Here is an 18,387-nt window from a genome sequence, read left to right as displayed (position 1 = left end):
CATTCCTTGTTGCTGGGCTTCCCATCTTAGTTTTGTTCCCAAGTGGAGCCAAAAACACAGCAAGGGCAGGGGATGGCATGGAGCATTTTGCTTGACCGTGTGCCCTGGGCTGGCCCAGCCCTGCCACGTTGGCTCGCCAGCAAGCAGAACTTCTCCGCCTGCTCTTCTTCCCAGCAGGAAAAAAACGCCACTGAAATTCTTCCAGGCCACGGTCACAAAACCGCAGAACAGTGACAGGCATTTTCCTGGCCCTGAGCAACCACTGGTGTTGCCTTCATCCTGTCCTGTGGCACCGAGGGACCCCGGCACGTGCCAGGCTGCTGCAGTTTGGGGGGACACCCTTGCATCCTCTGCATGTTTCAGGCACTCGCTTGATCCCAGGAAAAGGGTGGTTGGAGGAATTTGTGGAGTTTTTATGGCTTCTGGCCTGTTTACAGGGAAGACTGTCTCTGGAAGTGGGTTCCCCAAACAGCCCCATACCGGCGCTGCTTTGGCCAGGATAAAGACATTCCTGTCATTCCCGGGAAAGGGCTTTCCAGACCCAGTCACAGCGGGTTAATTTTAACAGCCAGCCCTTGAGGATGTGTGAGCAGTGACTTCTCAAGTCAGCCAGTGTCTCAGGTTGCTGGGGGGTTACCTGTTGCTGGACTCCTGGGTCATTGTCAGTGTGGACCAGGGTGGGCTCTGACTCACTCCTGCTGAGCTCATTGCTCCTGAGCAGCCTCTTTCCACATTGAGGACTGGGTTTATGGAGAGAAATTCCAGCCAGCTGCTGGAGTGCTGAGCCGTAATTGTTTCCTTATGGGTGGCTCTTGACCAACACAATCCAGAGCAGTGTGGGCATCATCAGCGTGGGATTAAGACTACTTTTCTGGCAGGAGGGGGAATAGATGGCTCAGGCTGAAACCCTTGTCGCAGCTGAACGTCATTGCACTAGGAGGGATAGGGAGGTTTGTCGGGGCTCAGCCTGGCACCCCCAGATCCCGGGAGGCTGGGGCTGGGGCCTCGGGATGGCTGTGGGAAGGGTTGGTTTGCTGACAGGCCATGCATTTGCTATGGCTCCATGATAATCGAGTGCACGGACACATTTCAGAGTTGTCATGTAACTACTGTTGGAGGGACTTCACCCTCCAGCACATCTCGGAGGGTCAGGAAGGCAGTGGGGGTCAAACACCCTTTGGGGAGAGGCAAAATTCCCCCCGGTGCCTCCAGAGGTCTGGGAATGCCCCCGGGCATCACATGGCATCTCCAAGTGCAGTGTCTTCACATGCTCCCTGGAGCTCTCCTGCTCCTCACCCAGCACCCCAGGATAATCCCTGGGGCTTCCTATGCCGCCACGGGAGCAAACCCCGATGCTGCCCCCACCAGTACCACATCTCCAGGCATCCCTCGGGTCTCCCTCCGCTGTAGTCCTGGGGCAGCCGGTGCTGCTCCCCGACCCTCCCCGCTACCCCCAAGAGCATCTCCGAGAACCACGGGGCTGCCCCCCGCTCCGTCATTCCTGCGCGTCCTCCGGGTAGCCCTCAGCGGCTCCCGGAGCATCCCTGGGTCTGACCCCGACCATCGCCCCCGCAGCCCCCGGCCCCGCGGCGGGCGGCGCATGTGCCGCGCAGCGCCCGCCCCGCCCCGCCCCCGCCACCGCCCCGGGCCGGACTCCCCGCGCCCCGCTCCGCTCCGCGCCCCGCTCCGCGCCGCTGCCAGGGGGCGGCGGGTCTGCGCAGCACCCGCGGACGGCGAGGGAGGGAAGGAGGGAGGGAGGGAAGGCAGGGGGGCGATGCCCCGCCCGGCTCCGCCGCCGCTCCGCCGCTGTGCCCCCCCCGCCGCCGCCGCCGCCGCCCGGGCGCCGCCCGCCCCCCGCCGCCGCTGAGCCTGGCCCGCCGCCGCGGCCTCCCCCGGCGGCGCCGCCCGCCCCGGGCTGCCGCAGCGCCGCGATGGAGACGGCGGAGAAGGAGTGCGGAGCCCTCGGCGGCCTCTTCCAAGCCATCATCAACGACATGAAGGTAGGGGATCCCCCATCCCCCCCGCGCCCCGGTTTTGCTGTCGTGACAGCGCTCCCCCCGCACCATCCCCCCCATCACCCGGCTTCCCCAGGCAGCCCCCGCGCTGCCACCGGTGCCCGTCCCGCGGTGGGTACCGAGGCTCTGCTGCCCAGCCGCGAGATGGGGATTGGAACCCCGCATCGGGTGTTGGAGCCCGAACATCAGCCCCGCAGCGAGTGTCGGGGTCCCACATCGGCTGTCAGAGCCCGGCACGGGTTGCCAGAGCCCCACATCAGCCCCTTACTGGGCATCGGTGCTCTGTGTTGGGCATTGGAGCCCTGGAGATCGCAGCCCCCCATCATTTCAATATCCAGCGCTGGATATTGGAGCTCCATCCTGGGGATTGCAGACCCACATCAGCCCCAGATCCCTCACTGGCTATCGGAGCCCCTTTCTGGGTGTTGCAGCCCTATATCTGCCCTGTTATCCTTCACTGGGTATCAGAGCACCATGTCGGGCATCAAGGTCTCACACTGGGTGTAAGAGCGTGGCAGCGGGTGCCAGAGCCCCACATCCACCCCATAATATGCATCAGGGCCCTGCATTGAGCACTGGAGCCCATAGTGGGGATCCTGGCTCCATATCAGCCCTGTATCCATCCCCAGGTGCCCCTTGTTAGGTGACACAGACCAGGCATCACTGCCCCTCACCAGGTACCACTGCCCCCACGCTGGGCATTGCCACCCATTTCGGGCATCATGTTGTCCGTGCCCCGTGCCCAGCCTGCATTTCTGCCAGACCCAGTGGGGTTGACACCAGTGGAACAAAAAGGTCCCCTAGCTCCTTGATCCCATTTCCTAACCCGGGAAGAGGATATTGCCTCCACCCTCCCTGGAAGCAGGATGGGGCCATGTTTAAAAAACCCTTTTTGTTTGTTTGCTTTCATTTAAAAAAAATACATTTAAAATGCTGGGGGGCATTTCTGACTAGGAACTGAGTGGGGAGGATGGGACCAGCCATGTTTCTTCATCTCAGAGGACTGAAATTCCCACAGCCAGCTCCAGCACTGGGGTTTAGCCCTAGTCATTTTTGGGAGACAAACGCTCTCTTCCTCCTCCTTCTCCTCCTCTTCCTCTCTTCATGCTGCAGACCCGTCCAGACAATGCTGTCATTGCCAAAGCAGGGGAGGGGGGATAAAAAAAAAATAAAAGCCTTGCTGGGAAGGAGATTAACCCCTTCGAGGGGCAGTGTGGCTTTACAGCCGGACTCTGGCCCAGGGCTGGGGGAAAAGCTCCAGGGAGAAAATCCCAACTCTCCCCCGGGCAGTGGGATCCAGGGCTGGTGCGAAACGGGTGCTGGGGTGATCAGCTCCCTCCCCCAAACGCCTTCACCCCAGCCGCCCTCTCCAGGCAGTCTGGCTGAGTCCTACACTCCCAGGGGCGAGGTGGGGGCAGCCCCTGCCTCAGTTTCCCCATTCCCCTGCTGAGGCTTCAGAGGGTATAAGCCAGCCCAGAGCTGTCACCTCCCAGTGACATGCCCAGCACCATCCAGATGTGGTTGGACTGGGAACCCCTCACCAGAGGAGACTGGGCTAGAGTCAGTTTCATGCCATTTGAAGGTAGGAAAGATTAAAGAAAAATTATGAAAAAGAAGGAAAACCCCACCACGCTTCAGCTGGGCCTCATCTCATGCCCTGCACAGCCCCGGCCGAGTGCCAGTGGCACCTGAGGGTGTGCTGTCCCCGTCTCCCAGCCATGTGGGTGTCCTGGCACGGGCACTGGGGGACAAGTAACTCTCTGCTTGAAGAACTTCTGGCATTGAAGGGCAGTGATGTGTGTATGGTCCTATGGCTGGGACCCCTGTGCTGGTCACAGGGCAAAGGGACCTTATTTTGGTGGTGGATGGCTATTTCAGCACCCCTTGGCCTGTGGTGGGGAAAATTTGTTGGTGACAGTCCCTAAGCTGGCTTCATTCCTGTTCCCTCTCCTCATGTGCTCAGTGTCCCTGAGTGACCTTGGCATGTCCTTGTGCCCATTGTCCTCTTCCCCATCCTTCTTCTGCCTGGCATCACAGGGGGTTGGGGGCATCACAACCTGCTCCCTTCTACACAGGAGCCTCACTTGCCCTGCCCAGGGTGGCCAAGGAAGGTGGCCCGGAGCCAATGGCCCAGAAATGGTGGCCCAACCCTCTGGCAATGACAGTCCCTGGGGACCCACAAGCAGGGGTTCACTGCCACAAGTGGTGTGTCAAGTGACACCCTCAAACCCTTTCTTTGCTGACTCATGAGGAAATAGGGACTTTCATGGTCCCAGAAAATGCTGGGCTGGTCTCATGCCCCCTCAGTGCAAACCTTGTCCCCAAAGCTGCCACCAAGCCATAGTGCCCATGGGGATGTGTGGCAATATACATGTCCCAGCCTGGTGGCTGCCCTAGGGGAGTTTACAGATGCCTGTCACTGCCATTGGATGGCAACACCAGGATAGCACCAGGATTTGTCGCTGGGACAACAGGACCAGGATTGACCTTGCTAGGATAGCAGCACCAGAGTGGCTTCACCAGGACTGGCCCTACTGGAATGGCTTTGCTGGGATAGCTTCACTGGGACCAGCTTCACTGGAACAGCATTGGAACGGCCTGGCCAGGATGCTGGCACCTGGATAGCTTCACTGGAATGATGGCACCGGTACTGGCCATGCAAGGGTGGCACTGGGATGGCCTTATCAAGACAGCACCAGGATTAATCTCACCAGGACAACGTGGACTGGCCTTGCTGGGATGGTGACACTGGGATAGCCTGGCTGTATGGTGGATCAGGATGAGCCTTGTTGTGATGGCACCAAGATGGTGCACCTTGCTGGGATGGCGCTGCAGCTGGCATTACTGGGAGAGTCCTCGCTGGAATGGCAGCAGCATGGTCTACTGGGAGTGGCTTCACTGGGCCAGCACTGAGACAGCCTTGTTGAAACAGTGGCACTGGGATGGCCCTGCTGTGATGGTGGCAGCAGCACAGCCCTGGGATGGCCTCACTGGACTGGTGGCATTGGGACTGCCCTGGGAAGCCTTCACTGGACAGCCCTGCAATAGCCTTGCCACAAGGGCAGTGGGAATGGTCTTGCACAGATGGCCTCGCCGGGATGGCACCAGAGTGGTCTCGTTGTGACAACACTGGGGTGGCCTCCCAAGCACCTGTGCTCCGTCCCTGTCCCCACACAGCTGCCCCATTCAGGGCTTTGGGGACCCCGACCTCCCCTCCTGCCCGGTCGCTCACTGGGGTCAGGGGAGGTGAGGACTGGGGCTCCCATCTGTGGGACTGGAGCTCTCCATGATGGTGGGTTTGGCCATTGGTGCTTTGGGGGGAAGCTGTGGGTGCTGGGGGTGTCTCTTCTACTGCTGGCCAGGGTCTTAAAGATTTTTTCATTTCATTCCCTCAATGAGGAAGAGATCACTCAAAATCCTGAGATCTCCATGGTCTATAAGTTTGGGTGGCCAGACTGGAAAGGGAAAAAATCAGGAGGGAAAAGAGTTGTGCTCAGCCTTTATTAGCCATCAGAGAAGCTATTGAGCTGCCTGTCTCTCTGCACCAGTAAAGGAGGGACCTGCCCTGGCTGGGGGAGCAGTGCAGGGGGTGAGGGTCCTTGTCTCTCACCATCACCCTTCCTCCTTGCAGAGCTCCTACCCCATATGGGAGGATTTCAACTCGAAGGCCACCAAGCTGCACTCCCAGCTCAGGTGAGTGGCCAAAGAGGGGATGGGACATGGGGGACCCCCCTCCTCATTGGCACATCCCAGGTGTCCTGCACCCACTGAGCTCCCCCCTTGCTTTCTCCGCCTCAGGACCACGGTGCTGGCCGCAGTTGCCTTCCTGGATGCCTTCCAGAAAGTGGCCGACATGGCCACCAACACCCGAGGTAGGGTCCTCTCTCCTAGGGGTGGGCATCCCCAGGCTTGTCTGGGCAGGGGAACAGGTGGTGAGTGTCCTTTGTGGGGTGTCCCCTGCCCACATTCCTGGGGTGGAATTCAAGCAGCAAATTCACCATCCACAGAGAGATGTCCAGCCTGTTCCCACACCAAGGTGGAGCATTCCCTGGGAAGCAGCATTGGAAGGATGGAGTGGGGAGGGGGAAGGAGATGGGCACCCATGTGGGTGCTGCTCCTCACCACCCATGGGTGCTTAGCCACATTTTCTGGTAGGGCTGGGACCTTCAGGGTGACTCAGACCCGCATCATGGTCTCCTGCACCCATCTCTGCCCCCCAGGATGCAGAATCCACCTTCCTTGTCCCTGTCACCCATCTGGGAAGTTTCCAGGGGGGTCCCGGCTGCTCTGAGGGTCTCCAGGGAAGGGGAGTTAGCTAGAGGGAGATTCAGGAGTCCAAGCTTCACTGTTTTGGGGACAAACCCTAACTCACCAGGGAGGTGACTGAAGGGCCAAGGCCCTTTAGTGGGGTGCCCCATACTGTTGGGGAGTGAAGGGTAAGGATCCCCGGACCCTCTCCGGGTGCCCGCTGGCAATGAGGAGCCACTTCCCACCGCTTGGCTTCTGCCAAGCAGATGGTCCCGGGCTGGTTTGCAGACTGGCGGCATCCAGGCCATCTGGAGCCACGCAAGGAGGAGGAGGAGAAGGCAGCAGCTTGAGCCAGGATCAGCTTTGCCTCCAAACCCACTAGCCCACTGCACCAGGGGGATTAGGGCTCCCCCAGCTCCCCAGCAGCCCAGGCAGTCAAAGCAAGGAGGAGGCACAGGAGCGATGCTGGGGACAGCTGGGGACCAGCACCACAGGAGTCAGTGTCACCCTGTAGTGCTGCTACACCTGCAGGGCTTTTTGGGAGGGTGAGCAGCAGAGCAGCAGCATGGGGAAACTGAGGCACTAGGTGGGGGCTGGCTGCTGGCCTTGCACACAGTGCATGAGAATCGGATTAGAAGCAGCAGGAGCTGGGATAAGAGCATTAGGAGCTGGATTAGGAGACTACCCCAGTGTAGGAGAAGGCTGTGGCTCATGGGTTCTCCTATTTCCATAGCACTGGGGGACTGAGGGACATCCAAAACTCCTGCAAAGGGCTGGGAGGTGGTTTTGGAGGCTTTTTGAGGGGAGAGAAAGGCTGAATGTCACTCCTTAGTTTGCACCCAAGGGTTTTTGGTGGCCGTTTTCCGTGGGAATTGCCAGCAGCACTGCCACCATGTGGCCATCCTTAGGCTTCAGCGTCAACAGCAGTTTCACCTAAAAGGATGCTCCTGCTATCTGCTGCTGGCAAATATCCCCCCCGAGGAGTTTGAACTCCCTTTTTATCCACTCGGGATTGTGCCTGGAGGTGTGGGACAGAGCTGACTGCCTGGAACTCAGCCAGGGTACCTCATTGCTTCCCTTCCTTGGCCCCCCCAGTGCCAAATTTAAGACAAGCTGGGAGAAACTGGAAAAAATGGGAGCGGGTTCTAATTTCAAAGCCTCCAGAAGAGATATTTAGTGTTTCATGTGTTAATTAGTGGGTGATGATTTATTTATTTTGTGGATTTATCATGGGAAAAAACAAGCCACCCCTTGCCTAAAGTGTCCCTGGTGCCCAGAGCATCCCAGTGCTGCTCGTCCCTGTCACAAGCCACCCTGCTCCCACTGGACAAACTGGGCTGGGACTGGTGTGGGGTGTCCCTGCCCCTTGTCAGCAGCACTTTGCTCCCCACCAGGTGCCACGAGGGACATCGGCTCGGCGCTGACCCGGATGTGCATGCGGCACCGCAGCATCGAGGCCAAGCTCCGGCAGTTCACCAAGTAAGCGGGGCCAGGATCAGCTCTGCCTCCAAACCCACGGGTGTCGGTGACACGGCCTGGCCAGGCTCATTCCCTCTCTGAAGAAGGGGATGCTGGGTGTTGGCTGGGCACAGGATGGGGGAATGGCTCCCCCCTGGCCTCAGCGCTCTCCCACACTCTCTGCTTCTCTGTCCCTGCTCCAGTGCCCTCATGGAGAGCCTGATAAACCCTTTGCAGGACAGGATTGAGGACTGGAAGAAAACTGCCAATCAGCTGGACAAGGACCATGCGAAAGGTACAAGGGGGACAGGATGGATCTGTGCAGGGTGGCTGTGCTGCTGGGCAGGGGTCCCCTCTGACAGCACTTCTGCACCCCCAGAGTACAAGCGCGCACGGCATGAGATCAAGAAAAAGTCCTCTGACACCCTCAAGCTCCAGAAAAAGGCTCGCAAAGGTGAGAGGGAGTCTCCTGGGGGGTGCTCCCACCAGCCCCTCCTCAGCACCCCCAGCCAGGGCCGGTATCCCGGCTGTGGCACTGCCAACCCGGGGGTGGGCACTAGGGGGGTCCTGCTGCCCCCCTGTAGAAAGGGAGGTGCCGGCACGGCCCCGGGGGTGGCGGGGAGGCGGGGCATGCGCCCCAGCCTTCGGCCTCTTTTCACACGTTTTCTCTGTCTCCTTCTCTCTTCCCTCCCCTCCACATCCTTCCTGTAGAGCTACTTGGTAAGTGAACTGCTGCCCCCCACCACCGGCCCCCTCTCTGCTTCCTCATCTACTCCCCCCGTCTCCCCAGCCTCTGTCTGTCTGTCCGTCCGTCCATCCGCTCCCTGTTCCCACCCTCACCCTGCTTTTAGCTTAGCTTAGCCTGCACCCCGTATCCTGAGGCGATGCCAGACTCACTGTTTGGCAGCCCAAGGGGTCCTCTGATCCCGAGTGCCAGGGATGGGGATGGGGTGGCAGAGAAGCCCCCTGCCCAGGGCTGCTGTGGGGTGAGGGTGCTCCTGGACCTTCCAGGGAGATGGGCACAGTGGGAGACCTGTGGTATCTGCTGGAATGTGAGGATGGGGTGCTGTCCCCAAGCTGGGGAATGGCCTTGGCTTGGCAGTGGCACCGCCAGCAGACTGGGGCAGGTGTCAGGGGAGCCCAGCGCTGACAGTGCCCCATCTCGCAGGGAAGGGGGACCTGCAGCCCCAGCTGGACAATGCGCTGCAGGACGTCAATGACATGTACCTGCTGCTGGAGGAGACGGAGAAGCAGGCGGTCCGCAAAGCCCTCATCGAGGAGCGGGGCCGCTTCTGCACCTTCATCACCTTCCTGCAGCCCGTGGTGGTGAGTGTTGGGGCCTGGGAGGGTCAAGGATGGTTCCTTCTGCCCAGTGGCTGCTGATGCTCTCTCTTTTCTGTCCTCAGAACGGGGAGCTCACCATGCTGGGAGAAATCACCCACCTACAGGGCATCATCGAGGACCTGGTGGTGCTCACTGCTGAGCCCCACAAGTTGCCCCCCGCCAGTGAGCAGGTCAGTAGGGGTGAGCCAGGGGTCAGGGGAGCAGGGGAACATCTTTGAGGAGACTTAGACCCCATCTTTCCTGCAGGTGATCAAGGACCTGAAGGGCTCTGACTACAGCTGGTCCTACCAGACGCCCCCATCCTCGCCCAGCAGCTCCAGCTCCCGCAAGTCCAGCATGTGCAGGTATGATGAGGTGGGCTCCACAGCCAGGAAATCCAGCCCTCTTCGTTAACCTCAATGGGTTAATGATGCTTACGGCCTTTGGGGATGCTCACAAGGTGCTTGTCCACCTTCTCATGTCCATATGGGCAGGTGGCTCCCATTAATATGAAGGAATTGGTCTTGGGGCACTGGGCAGGGCTGGTGGACCTACAGGGCAGGATGGGGGGATGACACATGCCCTGTCCTCCGGGGTGTGGGGACAATGTGTGCTGTGCATGGGTGTCTGGGGGCAAACATACCACCTCTGTCATGTCCTCTAGCCTGTTCCCCGCCACAGGAGGCAAAGGGACACCTCCAGGAGGACTACATGCCTCAGTTTCCCCAGGTTGGGATGTGTGGCAGGGCACTGGCCCTCCTGCCACCTCCAAACCTCTGTCTTAAATTCTCTTTTCCTTCCTTTGTCCTCCCCACCGGCGTGTCCCCGTCCCCCCGGCGCCCCCCCAGCAGCGTTAGCAGTGCCAAGGGTGGCATGGCGTGGCCCGGCGGGGCTCAGACCTGCTCACCCAGTTCCACCTATCGCTACCGCAGCCTGGCGCAGCCCCCCGCCGCCGCCACCCGCCTCTCCAGCGTCTCCTCCCACGACTCCGGCTTCATCTCCCAAGACGCCGCTTATTCCAAACCACCTTCCCCCATGCCCTCGGACATCACCAGCCAGGTACAGGGAGGGTGGTCCGTGCTGCCGGCCTCCATGCCTCAGTTTCCTCTTCCATAGAATGGGTGGGTGGTGCTGGGTCCAGTGCAGAGGTGATAGGACCCACCCTCAGAAGTATTTCCATCTGTGTTGGCATCATGGGAAATAAATATTGGGAATATTGAGGGTGCCTGCCATAGTTGTGGGCATCCTGGGCCACACGGCAGAGAAACCCTATCCATGAATTCCCCCAGGGATAGGGCACAGATATCCCTCTCCCTGTGCCAGGAGAACAGGGTGTTTCCCAATCACCGCAGCCCCATAATACCCAGTTTGTGCCAGTCACCCACCTGGCAGCATGGAGCAAAGCTTCCCCTTCATGCTGCACCATCCCCAGTGCCAAGGATGCTCCAGGATCCCCAGGGAATTGCCACTCCCGCTTGTCCATGCTAACCTGGCATCACCAACCCAGCAAGATCCCCGCTCCCCAAAATACCTGTTGGCTCTGCATGGCTTGGGGTGAGAAGGGGGAAGGGTTGGGGCAGTGCGTCATCCCAGTTCTTGACCCCACTGCCAAGGTCTCATCTTGCCTGCCATCCTGCAGCCACCGCCAGAGGGGAGGAGGGCTGGGGGCCTCGCTCAGCCAGGGAGCCGTGGGTGCTGCTCTAACCGGGGTCATGGCTCTGGCTTTGCTTGCTAACGGCCTCTTCTCTCACCTTCCGGCTCTCGGCTCGTCACGGCACAGCAGAAGTCCTCCAGCTCGGCGTCCTCAGAGGCATCCGAAACCTGCCAGTCAGTTAGCGAGTGCAGCTCCCCCACCTCGGTTAGTCCTTGCTATCCCACCAGGGTTGCATTTCACACGTTCCCCCCTCACTTCATGGGGTTCAGCTCCAGACCCTCCCCTCCCTTCCTGCATGGGGCAGAGCATCCTGAGCAGCACCCGTGGCTTGACACGGGGGACATCAGCTTGAGACCTCTCCTGTCGCTCTCCTGGTCCCAGTGTCACCAGCATGAACCGCATGCCTTGCCCATTGCAGGACTGGTCCAAGGCCAGCCCCTATGACCAGCCGGTGGTCCCTACCCTGCAGCGGCGCAAGGACCGCGTGGAGCACCTGCGGGAGGCCGAGATGGGCTCTCCTGCTGGTGGGTACCCGGGCATCGGTGGCGAGGATGCTCCCAGGCCCCGGATGTCGCCGGCTACAATTGCTGCCAAGGTACCAGATGCAGCAGGGAGGGCACAGAGGTGGGGGGCTCCTGGGGACTCCCAAAGGAGGAACCGTGGTGCTGACAGTGCCCCTTGCCCCAGCAGCATGGGGAGGAGGTGTCCCCTGCCGCCAGCGACCTGGCCATGGTCTTGACCCGTGGGCTGAGTTTGGAGCACCAGAAGAGCAGCCGAGATTCGCTGCAGTACTCCAGTGGCTACAGCACGCAGACCACCACCCCCTCCTGCTCTGAGGACACCATCCCTTCCCAAGGTACTGCCACCGGGGATTACCTGGGACCACCTGAAATGGCACTTAGAGTGGGGAAGGGCACAACAGAGGTTTTGGTGATCCAGGAGCACATTTGTGTGCTCTGGGTGTTATAGCATCAGGCTGTGGTCATACTGTGTAGGGGCTGGTGCCACAAATAACCACTGCTTTTCCTGGTTTTTTGGGTGTTAGCTGGGCTCACTGGGTGCAGTTGTGCCAGGAAGTGCTGTAACAAGTGATGTAGTGATGTGTCTGTGCACAGGGGTTGAGTACAGGTAGAGATGGTGGCAGATGGTAGGTGATGGCAACAGTCGGTAGTTGGAGATCAAATAACCACATCTGTCATCATGTTGGCATGATGATGGCTGAGCCACTTATGAGCATGTGGTGGTGACAGTGGAGATTGGCTGTGGTCGTGCGGTGATGGCTGTGATTGCGGTGGTTGTGATGGTGAGAGTTGGCTTTGGTTGTGATTTCAGTGTGATGGCTGGGATGACTGTGCTTTCCCTCCAGTGGTGATGTTTGTGTTTGATGGTGAGCATGTTGTGCCAGCAATGATTGGGACAGTAGTGGTTGTGTGATCAGGGCAGTTGAATTTGGTTGTTGTGCTGTGATGGAGGTGCCTGGGGCTGGCTTCAATGACAAGGTTGATCTTGGCTACCCACTGCCCCCCCAGCCACACTGATGATGCTGCTGCCTCCCCAGGCTCCGACTACGACTGCTACTCGGTGAACGGTGACGTGGAGTGTGACCCCCAGAGTGATTTTGACAAGTCCTCCACCATCCCACGCAACAGCAACATCGCCCAGAACTACCGTCGGATGATCCAGACCAAGCGTCCCGCCTCCACCGCCGGGCTGCCCACCGGCACCAACCTACCGGCCGGCACCACCCCGGGGGTGGCCACCATCCGCCGCACGCCCTCCACCAAGCCCTCGGTCCGCCGTACGCTCTCCAATGCTGGCCCCATCCCCATCCGACCCCCCATCGTCCCCGTGAAGACCCCCACGGTGCCCGACTCCCCTGGCTATGCCGGCCCAACACGGGTGGGCAGTGAAGAGTGCGTCTTCTATGCTGATGATGCCTCTCCGAACCCCCTGGATTTTGCCAAAGCTTCGCCCAAGCGGCTGAGCCTTCCCAACACCGCCTGGGGTGGCGGTGCCATGGAGATCTCTGTCTACCCCGGGGCCGGCCAGCACCTCTCCGCTGAGGAAGAGGAGGACCAACAGTTGGCTGCCAACCGGCACAGTTTGGTGGAGAAGATTGGGGAGCTGGTGGCCGGCGCCCACGCCCTTGGGGAAGGCCAGTTCCCCTTCCCCACCGCCCTCGTGGGGTCCGGGCCCAGCGAGGAGACCCCCGCGCCGCCCCCTGCGGCCTCCATGGACCCCCCGGCCGAAGACATGCTGGTGGCCATCCGGCGCGGGGTGCGCCTGCGCAGGACCGTCACCAATGACAGGTCGGCCCCGCGGATATCGTGATGACGCCCCGGCCAGCAGGGACGTGCCCACCGTGGCCAATGGACCCCCGGGGGCAACCGCTGCGCCTCCCCGGGAGCCCCCACCCGCCGGCACCTGCTGCCCTATCCCTCTCTGGTGCCCCCTGCTTCCTGCCCCTCTGTCTCCTCCTGCCTTGCGCTCTCCCTACATCCCTCCTTCACTTGCTCTCTCTTTGGCCCTCTTTCTCCTTTTCCTCCTTTTCTCCTCTTCTTTTTCCTATTTTTTCTGCTTTTTTTTTTCTTTTGGCTTTTTTCTTTTGTTCTTCTTTGTCACTTTTCCTTCTCTTTTCTTATTTTCTTCATTTTTCCATTTTTCTCCCTTTCCTCTTCTTGTCCTCTTTTTCTTTTCCTTTCTCTTTAACTCTTTTTTCTTTTCATTTCTTTTTAATTCCTTTTCTCTTCCTTTCTCTTCTCCTCTTTTTTTTCCTTTCCTTTTTTTCAGCTCTTTCCCTTTGTTTCTCTTTTCCTGTTGCTCTCTTGCTTTCCCTCTCCTCTCTGTTTTCTTTCCCTCGGGCGCAGGCGGGTGGCCCCAGCCGCAGCAGGAGAGGATGGTGCCAGCAGGGCTGTGGCAGCCGCCGTGGAGCGTCAGGAGCACGAGGAGCACCAGGAGTGGGGGCCCTGGCCCCATTCCCCCCAGCTGCCTGCCTGGGGCCGTCGCCGCTCAGCCTCATTCCAAGGGGCAGAAGCAATGGGCAGGGGGTGCAGGAGGGGAAGAAGAAGTGGGGGACATGTGAGAGGGTGGGGGGGCTGGGGGTAGAGGCACTGCAATCCCCTCTGTCTTCGGGGGACACCAGGGTGCAAGGACTGAGGATGCTGAACCTCCACTTTGCCCCTCCTCACAAGGATCATTTGGGACTCCCTGCAAACCCCCTCACCCTCGCTCAGCACCCACAGAGCCTGTGCAGGGTCTGCTCAGAGGTGGGTCCAGGCACAGGAGGTTTGACTCAGACCCCCCAAGCAAAGCAGCTCTCTGCCGGCGGCTGGAGGAAAGCACAACCCCCCGGCCCCCGCTGTACATAGCCCCCCGCCGCCCCGCTGTCTGTCGCATCGCAGCCCCTCCGCCCTCCCACTTAGGAATAACAATTTAGTTCTCCCCCTTCCCCCTTCTCCTGCCCAGAACCGCTGAGGCCAAGTGACAAATGTTTGGGTTTGAGGGAGGGGGGGTCTCTTATTTTGTACAGAAAACAAAAATTCTTTGGAAAAGAAAAAAACCTGACCTGTCTTTCGACTGAAGTAACTTTTCTGGTGCTGTTGTTAACTTGGTCCTTATTCTTTTCTTTTTTTTTAATTTATTTTTCCCCTTCGTGTTCCCGCCTCTGCCGCCACTTCCCCTCTCCCTGTCCCTCTGCCACGTTTCTTTCTTTCTTTCTTTCATTCCGTCTTTTCTTTTAATTTTTTTTCTGGTGGTAATTCCCCTCTTTCTGCCCTTCCCCCGTTTTCCATAGTCACTGCTACAAGTAACGAATGCACTGTGAAGATTCCAGTATTAATAAAGGTTGTACTGTAATTAATAGCCTTGCCTGTGCTGCTATGGATTTTCTGGTTCGCTGGAGTCACCCCAGTAATGGGGAACAGGTGTGAAGGTACCATCACCCCTTTGGAGTTCCCATGGCTTGAGGGGGGTTTTGGGGTATGGAGGAGTGCAACAAGCCCATGGTCAAGGTGATGGGTGACCCTGGGATGCAGAAAAACATCCTGCTGCCCCATCCCCTCCAGAAGAGGGGGTGCAGGCGGTGCCCCCCTGCTCCACCCATCCCAGCAGCACCCGCAGCGTTGCCACCTCCCGGATTATCGAGGCCGATTGCCAAATCTCGCTGGGGCAGCACAGCCGGCTGTGGAGAGCAGTGGGGATGGAGGGGCTCAGCGTGGGCAGTGTCCTGCTGACCGGCTGCGATGGGGGGCTGGGCCTGGGGCTGCTGAAGGGGTTGCTGGAGCAGCCCAGACCACCTCAGCACATCTTTGCTGCTTGCCTGGACCCCCAGGGCAAGGTAAGAAGGGCACCGGCACGGGGAGGACAGGTGGGAGTCAGCTCTGGGATGGGTGCCTGGGCATGCCACAATCCCATTTGAAACTGGGAGGCTGAGCGTCAGCATCCTGCACGATGAATGGTACGGAAAAATACATGTGTGTGTATATACATACATATATATATATATTACCAAAAATACATATATTAAATATTAAAATTATCTATGTACGTATCAAATCTGCAGGTATTTATTTTGTGTCTCGTGGCACAGGTGTGTGCATGATGGGGAGTGCAGGGGGGGTTGCTGGCAGCCCCTGTGCCAGGGCCATTGCTGCGGGGAGCTTTCAAGCTGCCGGGCTCAGCCAGGCACAGAGGAGCAGCGACTCGCCCCAGATCGCTCCCCCTGGATCTTGTTGTGACCTGTGACATGAGGGGTCACCCTCTTCCCACTCCGGCACGGTGCAGCCCCCACCCACCACTTCTGTGAGCTTCCCCTTGTGACCCCCTCCTCCGTTTGCTCCACCTAGGCTGTTAACGAGGTGGCTTTGGGCTTTCCCAACATCATGATCCTGCCTCTAGGTAAGTGCTGGGGCGGGAAAGGGATGAAGCTTCTCAGGATTTAATTGCAACCGTGGGTGGTTCCAGGAAATGCCACCCAGCAGGTGGGTCCCTTGGTTTGGCTTAGCTCAACCAGGTCACTGATGGGACCAGGAGGATGCTCAGTGGCTGGGAGTTGCCTCCTGCCATGTCCTACAGCATCTTGCCGGGGTCGTGGCCACCAGCCTGTCCCCAAAACCTCCTGTCCCCTTGCAGATGTGACAGACCCCAACAGCATCAAGGCAGCAGTCAGGAAGGTGCGGGCAGAGGTGGGAAGTGCTGGCCTCAACCTCCTGATTAACAACACCGGCACCACGCGCCGCAGCACCTTGGCCACCGAGACAGCAGAGAACATGAGTCTCGTCTACACCACCAACACCATCGGGCCGCTGCAGACAAGCCAGGTGAGGACACAGGCAACCCCTGCCCCAAACACTGGGAATAGGGAGGAGGAGGATGGTGATGCCTGAGATCCCATCCCCTGCAGGCCTTCCTGCCCCTGCTGAAGGAGGCGGCTGAGGCCGAAGGGCAGCGTGAGATGAGCTGCAGCAGAGCTGCCATCATCAACATCTCCAGCATCCTGGGCTCCATCGAGGTTGCAGAGGCTTGGGAGGAGAGGCAGGACATCTGCTACCGCTGCAGCAAGGTACCACCTTTGGGAGGATGGGGAGGAATTTGGGGGTCATCTCCTCTGAGATTCCCCTCTGCACTGGCCCTGGCATTGCCAGATCATGATGGTAAAGAGGGGAATTTGTCCTCCCAGGCTGCTCTGAACATGCTCACCAAGTGCCTGGCCCTGGAGTACGGGAGCAGCGGGATCCTCTGCGTGTCTGTGGATCCTGGACATGTGACACCTCCCTTGGAACAGGGGATGGTGAGTGATGGGATGTGCATGGAGTCCTAGCTCAGCAAGGTCCCATGGGCATCCTTTCCTGGGGACATCCTTTCCCAGGAGCATCCCTTCCCAAGGCCACCCCTTCCCATGAACATCCCTTCTCAGGGTCTTCCTTTCACAAAGAAATCCCTTTCCAGAAGCATTCCTTCCCACAGACATCCTTTCCCATGAGCACATTCCTTCTTCATAGGGCATTTCTTCCCATGGACATCCCATGGACATCCTTTTCCCATGAACATCCCTTCCCTGGGCACCCTTGACCATGGACATTCCTTTCCCTGGGCACCCACATCGGTGAAGTCCCTTGGTCCCACAGTGGCTGTGCCACCACTGCAAAGGGATAATTCCAGGCACTCCCCCCAAACCATCCAATTTCTTCCCTATTTTTTATTTCCTTTCCTATCCTGATGGTGTGTCAGCAGAGGGCACCCCGGTCCTGCATGCAGCTGTCCCTTACCCTGCTCTGGCTGACAAACGAGCCACTTTTCAGTCAGGAATGAAGAAATTAACCTCCATCCTTACAGCACTCAAATGAGGGACAATCAATTTGTGCAAAGCCACAAGTGGAGATGCTGGAGCATCTCCATTTGCTCCCAAACCAACCCAGCCAGAGATGGCATTCCACCATACCATGGCTGGGATTGGGGGTGTTGGGATGGAGAATCTTGGCTCACTTTATCCCTTGCCCTTGGGTGTGACAGGGCCCGGTGACGCTGGAGGAGAGCGTGCGGGGCGTCCTGCAGCTGCTGACCCAGCTCTCAGCCACCAACAATGGCACCTTCTGGGACTGGAGAGGGCAGAGGCTGCCCTGGTGAGAGCAGCATCTGCCCAGTGAGCTTAAATAACTCATTAAAGTGAATTGATTGTCATTTCCAGGCTCACTCTGATTCGGGGAGGGGGCAGGGCAGGATGGGCAGGGGAATAGAAACAAGGATGCACAGGCTGGGGGATGAGAGTTGGATTCACTGCCCCCCTGGTCTGGGATGCTGATTTGGGCCAGGGCAGCATAAGGAAGGATGCTCCAAGGGTGGTCCTGAATCCAAGGCATCCCCTGGGGCCCGGAGAACCCTGTGGCTATCTTCACTCTAGGGCCATAAGCCATACTGCTTATGGGGACATCCCAGACAGCCCCCAAACTCAGCTCTTCTCCTGCTGAGCCTGCCTACCCCAAAACCAGCTGGCCTTTCCATGCCCACCCCAAGGATGCTGCCAGGCGTTTTTCCTTGTTGGTTCAAGGCAAGCAAAGTTCTTCCTATTCCAGCAGCTGGGGGGTTTCACAGTGGGAGATCTCCCAGGTCTCAGCACATGCCAAAAATGTCTTTTGAGACCTGAGTAGGGCATCCTGGGCTGACCTTCCTTGAATCCATCCCTCATGGTACAGAAGGGGATATTGTAAACAGGCTCCCATTCCTGATCCTGTGAGTGCTTTCCTGTGGAGGCTCTCAGCTGACATTTTTGAAGCCGTCTCTCAAAAGAGGGATCAGAAGAAAATGCACAATATCTCAAGTGGGCTGGACACGCAGCCCATTGCTGTGGGGATGCTCTGGGAAGCTTGGTAGGGGTCATTTTGCAGGGACAGCTTCAGTTTTCCCACAGTGGAGGAGAATGAAGGATCATTCCCACATTTTACATGAGGGAGTAGGAGGTTGGGACTCAGCCCCAAGGGCTGAGGCAGCTCCAGGTGGGTCCCGGGACCACACAGAGACTCAGTTAAAGACAGCAGGGATGGGAGAGAGGGTCCCTCTAGTTAAAGCTCTTATCAAGCAGTGGATCTACTGGTGGCTTTATATGAGCTCTGTGTGGGCTTTATATAAACAGGAATCATCACTAGGCATGAAGGGAGGAGGAAAAGGAGGAGGAGGAGAAGGAAGACGTTCCTC

The 18,387-nt window shown here is 58.7% G+C and overlaps 2 protein-coding genes across 13 annotated transcripts; both read left to right on the top strand.

Annotated features, from left to right (window-relative positions):
* The first annotated feature begins 1,776 nt into the window (after positions 1 to 1,776).
* On the top strand, positions 1,777 to 14,559 carry MTSS2 (MTSS I-BAR domain containing 2). 12 transcript variants are annotated; one of them, XM_068202867.1, is made up of 15 exons: positions 1,778 to 2,000; positions 5,647 to 5,708; positions 5,814 to 5,887; positions 7,658 to 7,742; positions 7,925 to 8,016; positions 8,101 to 8,175; positions 8,433 to 8,441; positions 8,890 to 9,047; positions 9,128 to 9,235; positions 9,312 to 9,409; positions 9,896 to 10,103; positions 10,828 to 10,902; positions 11,117 to 11,293; positions 11,386 to 11,554; positions 12,257 to 14,559. In XM_068202867.1, exons 1-15 carry the CDS (start codon positions 1,932 to 1,934, stop codon positions 13,027 to 13,029), a joined length of 2,232 nt encoding a protein of 743 aa, XP_068058968.1. In that variant the 5' UTR covers positions 1,778 to 1,931; the 3' UTR covers positions 13,030 to 14,559. The 12 variants fall into 12 exon arrangements, with proteins under 12 accessions (XP_068058971.1, XP_068058968.1, XP_068058970.1 ...); XM_068202872.1 differs by having other exon boundaries at positions 1,779 to 2,000; positions 9,977 to 10,103; XM_068202865.1 differs by having other exon boundaries at positions 1,779 to 2,000; positions 9,893 to 10,103.
* Positions 14,560 to 14,688: 129 nt separating this feature from the next.
* Positions 14,689 to 17,370, top strand: LOC137481271 (C-signal-like). The gene is made up of 6 exons (XM_068202878.1): positions 14,689 to 15,034; positions 15,543 to 15,594; positions 15,829 to 16,016; positions 16,100 to 16,258; positions 16,376 to 16,486; positions 17,209 to 17,370. Exons 1-6 carry the CDS (start codon positions 14,897 to 14,899, stop codon positions 17,320 to 17,322), a joined length of 762 nt encoding a protein of 253 aa, XP_068058979.1. The 5' UTR covers positions 14,689 to 14,896; the 3' UTR covers positions 17,323 to 17,370.
* Positions 17,371 to 18,387: the final 1,017 nt, after the last annotated feature.

This window comes from Anomalospiza imberbis, chromosome 12 (assembly GCF_031753505.1).
Source record: "Anomalospiza imberbis isolate Cuckoo-Finch-1a 21T00152 chromosome 12, ASM3175350v1, whole genome shotgun sequence".
Lineage (NCBI taxonomy): Eukaryota > Metazoa > Chordata > Aves > Passeriformes > Viduidae > Anomalospiza > Anomalospiza imberbis.
This window is presented reverse-complemented; position numbering and strand designations above follow the sequence as displayed.

What these genes read in the sequence shown, in the direction of transcription:
- MTSS2 (XM_068202865.1), top strand. Translation starts at nt 1,932, where the DNA reads ATGGAGACGGCGGAGAAGGAGTGCGGAGCCCTCGGCGGCCTCTTCCAA. An exon ending in TGCCCCCCGCCAGTGAGCAG is followed by an intron (nt 9,236 to 9,311) that starts GTCAGTAGGGGT and finishes TCTTTCCTGCAG; the next exon opens with GTGATCAAGGACCTGAAGGG. An exon ending in GGACACCATCCCTTCCCAAG is followed by an intron (nt 11,555 to 12,256) that starts GTACTGCCACCG and finishes CTGCCTCCCCAG; the next exon opens with GCTCCGACTACGACTGCTAC.
- LOC137481271 (XM_068202878.1), top strand. Translation starts at nt 14,897, where the DNA reads ATGGAGGGGCTCAGCGTGGGCAGTGTCCTGCTGACCGGCTGCGATGGG. An exon ending in GCCTGGACCCCCAGGGCAAG is followed by an intron (nt 15,035 to 15,542) that starts GTAAGAAGGGCA and finishes TGCTCCACCTAG; the next exon opens with GCTGTTAACGAGGTGGCTTT. An exon ending in CATCATGATCCTGCCTCTAG is followed by an intron (nt 15,595 to 15,828) that starts GTAAGTGCTGGG and finishes GTCCCCTTGCAG; the next exon opens with ATGTGACAGACCCCAACAGC.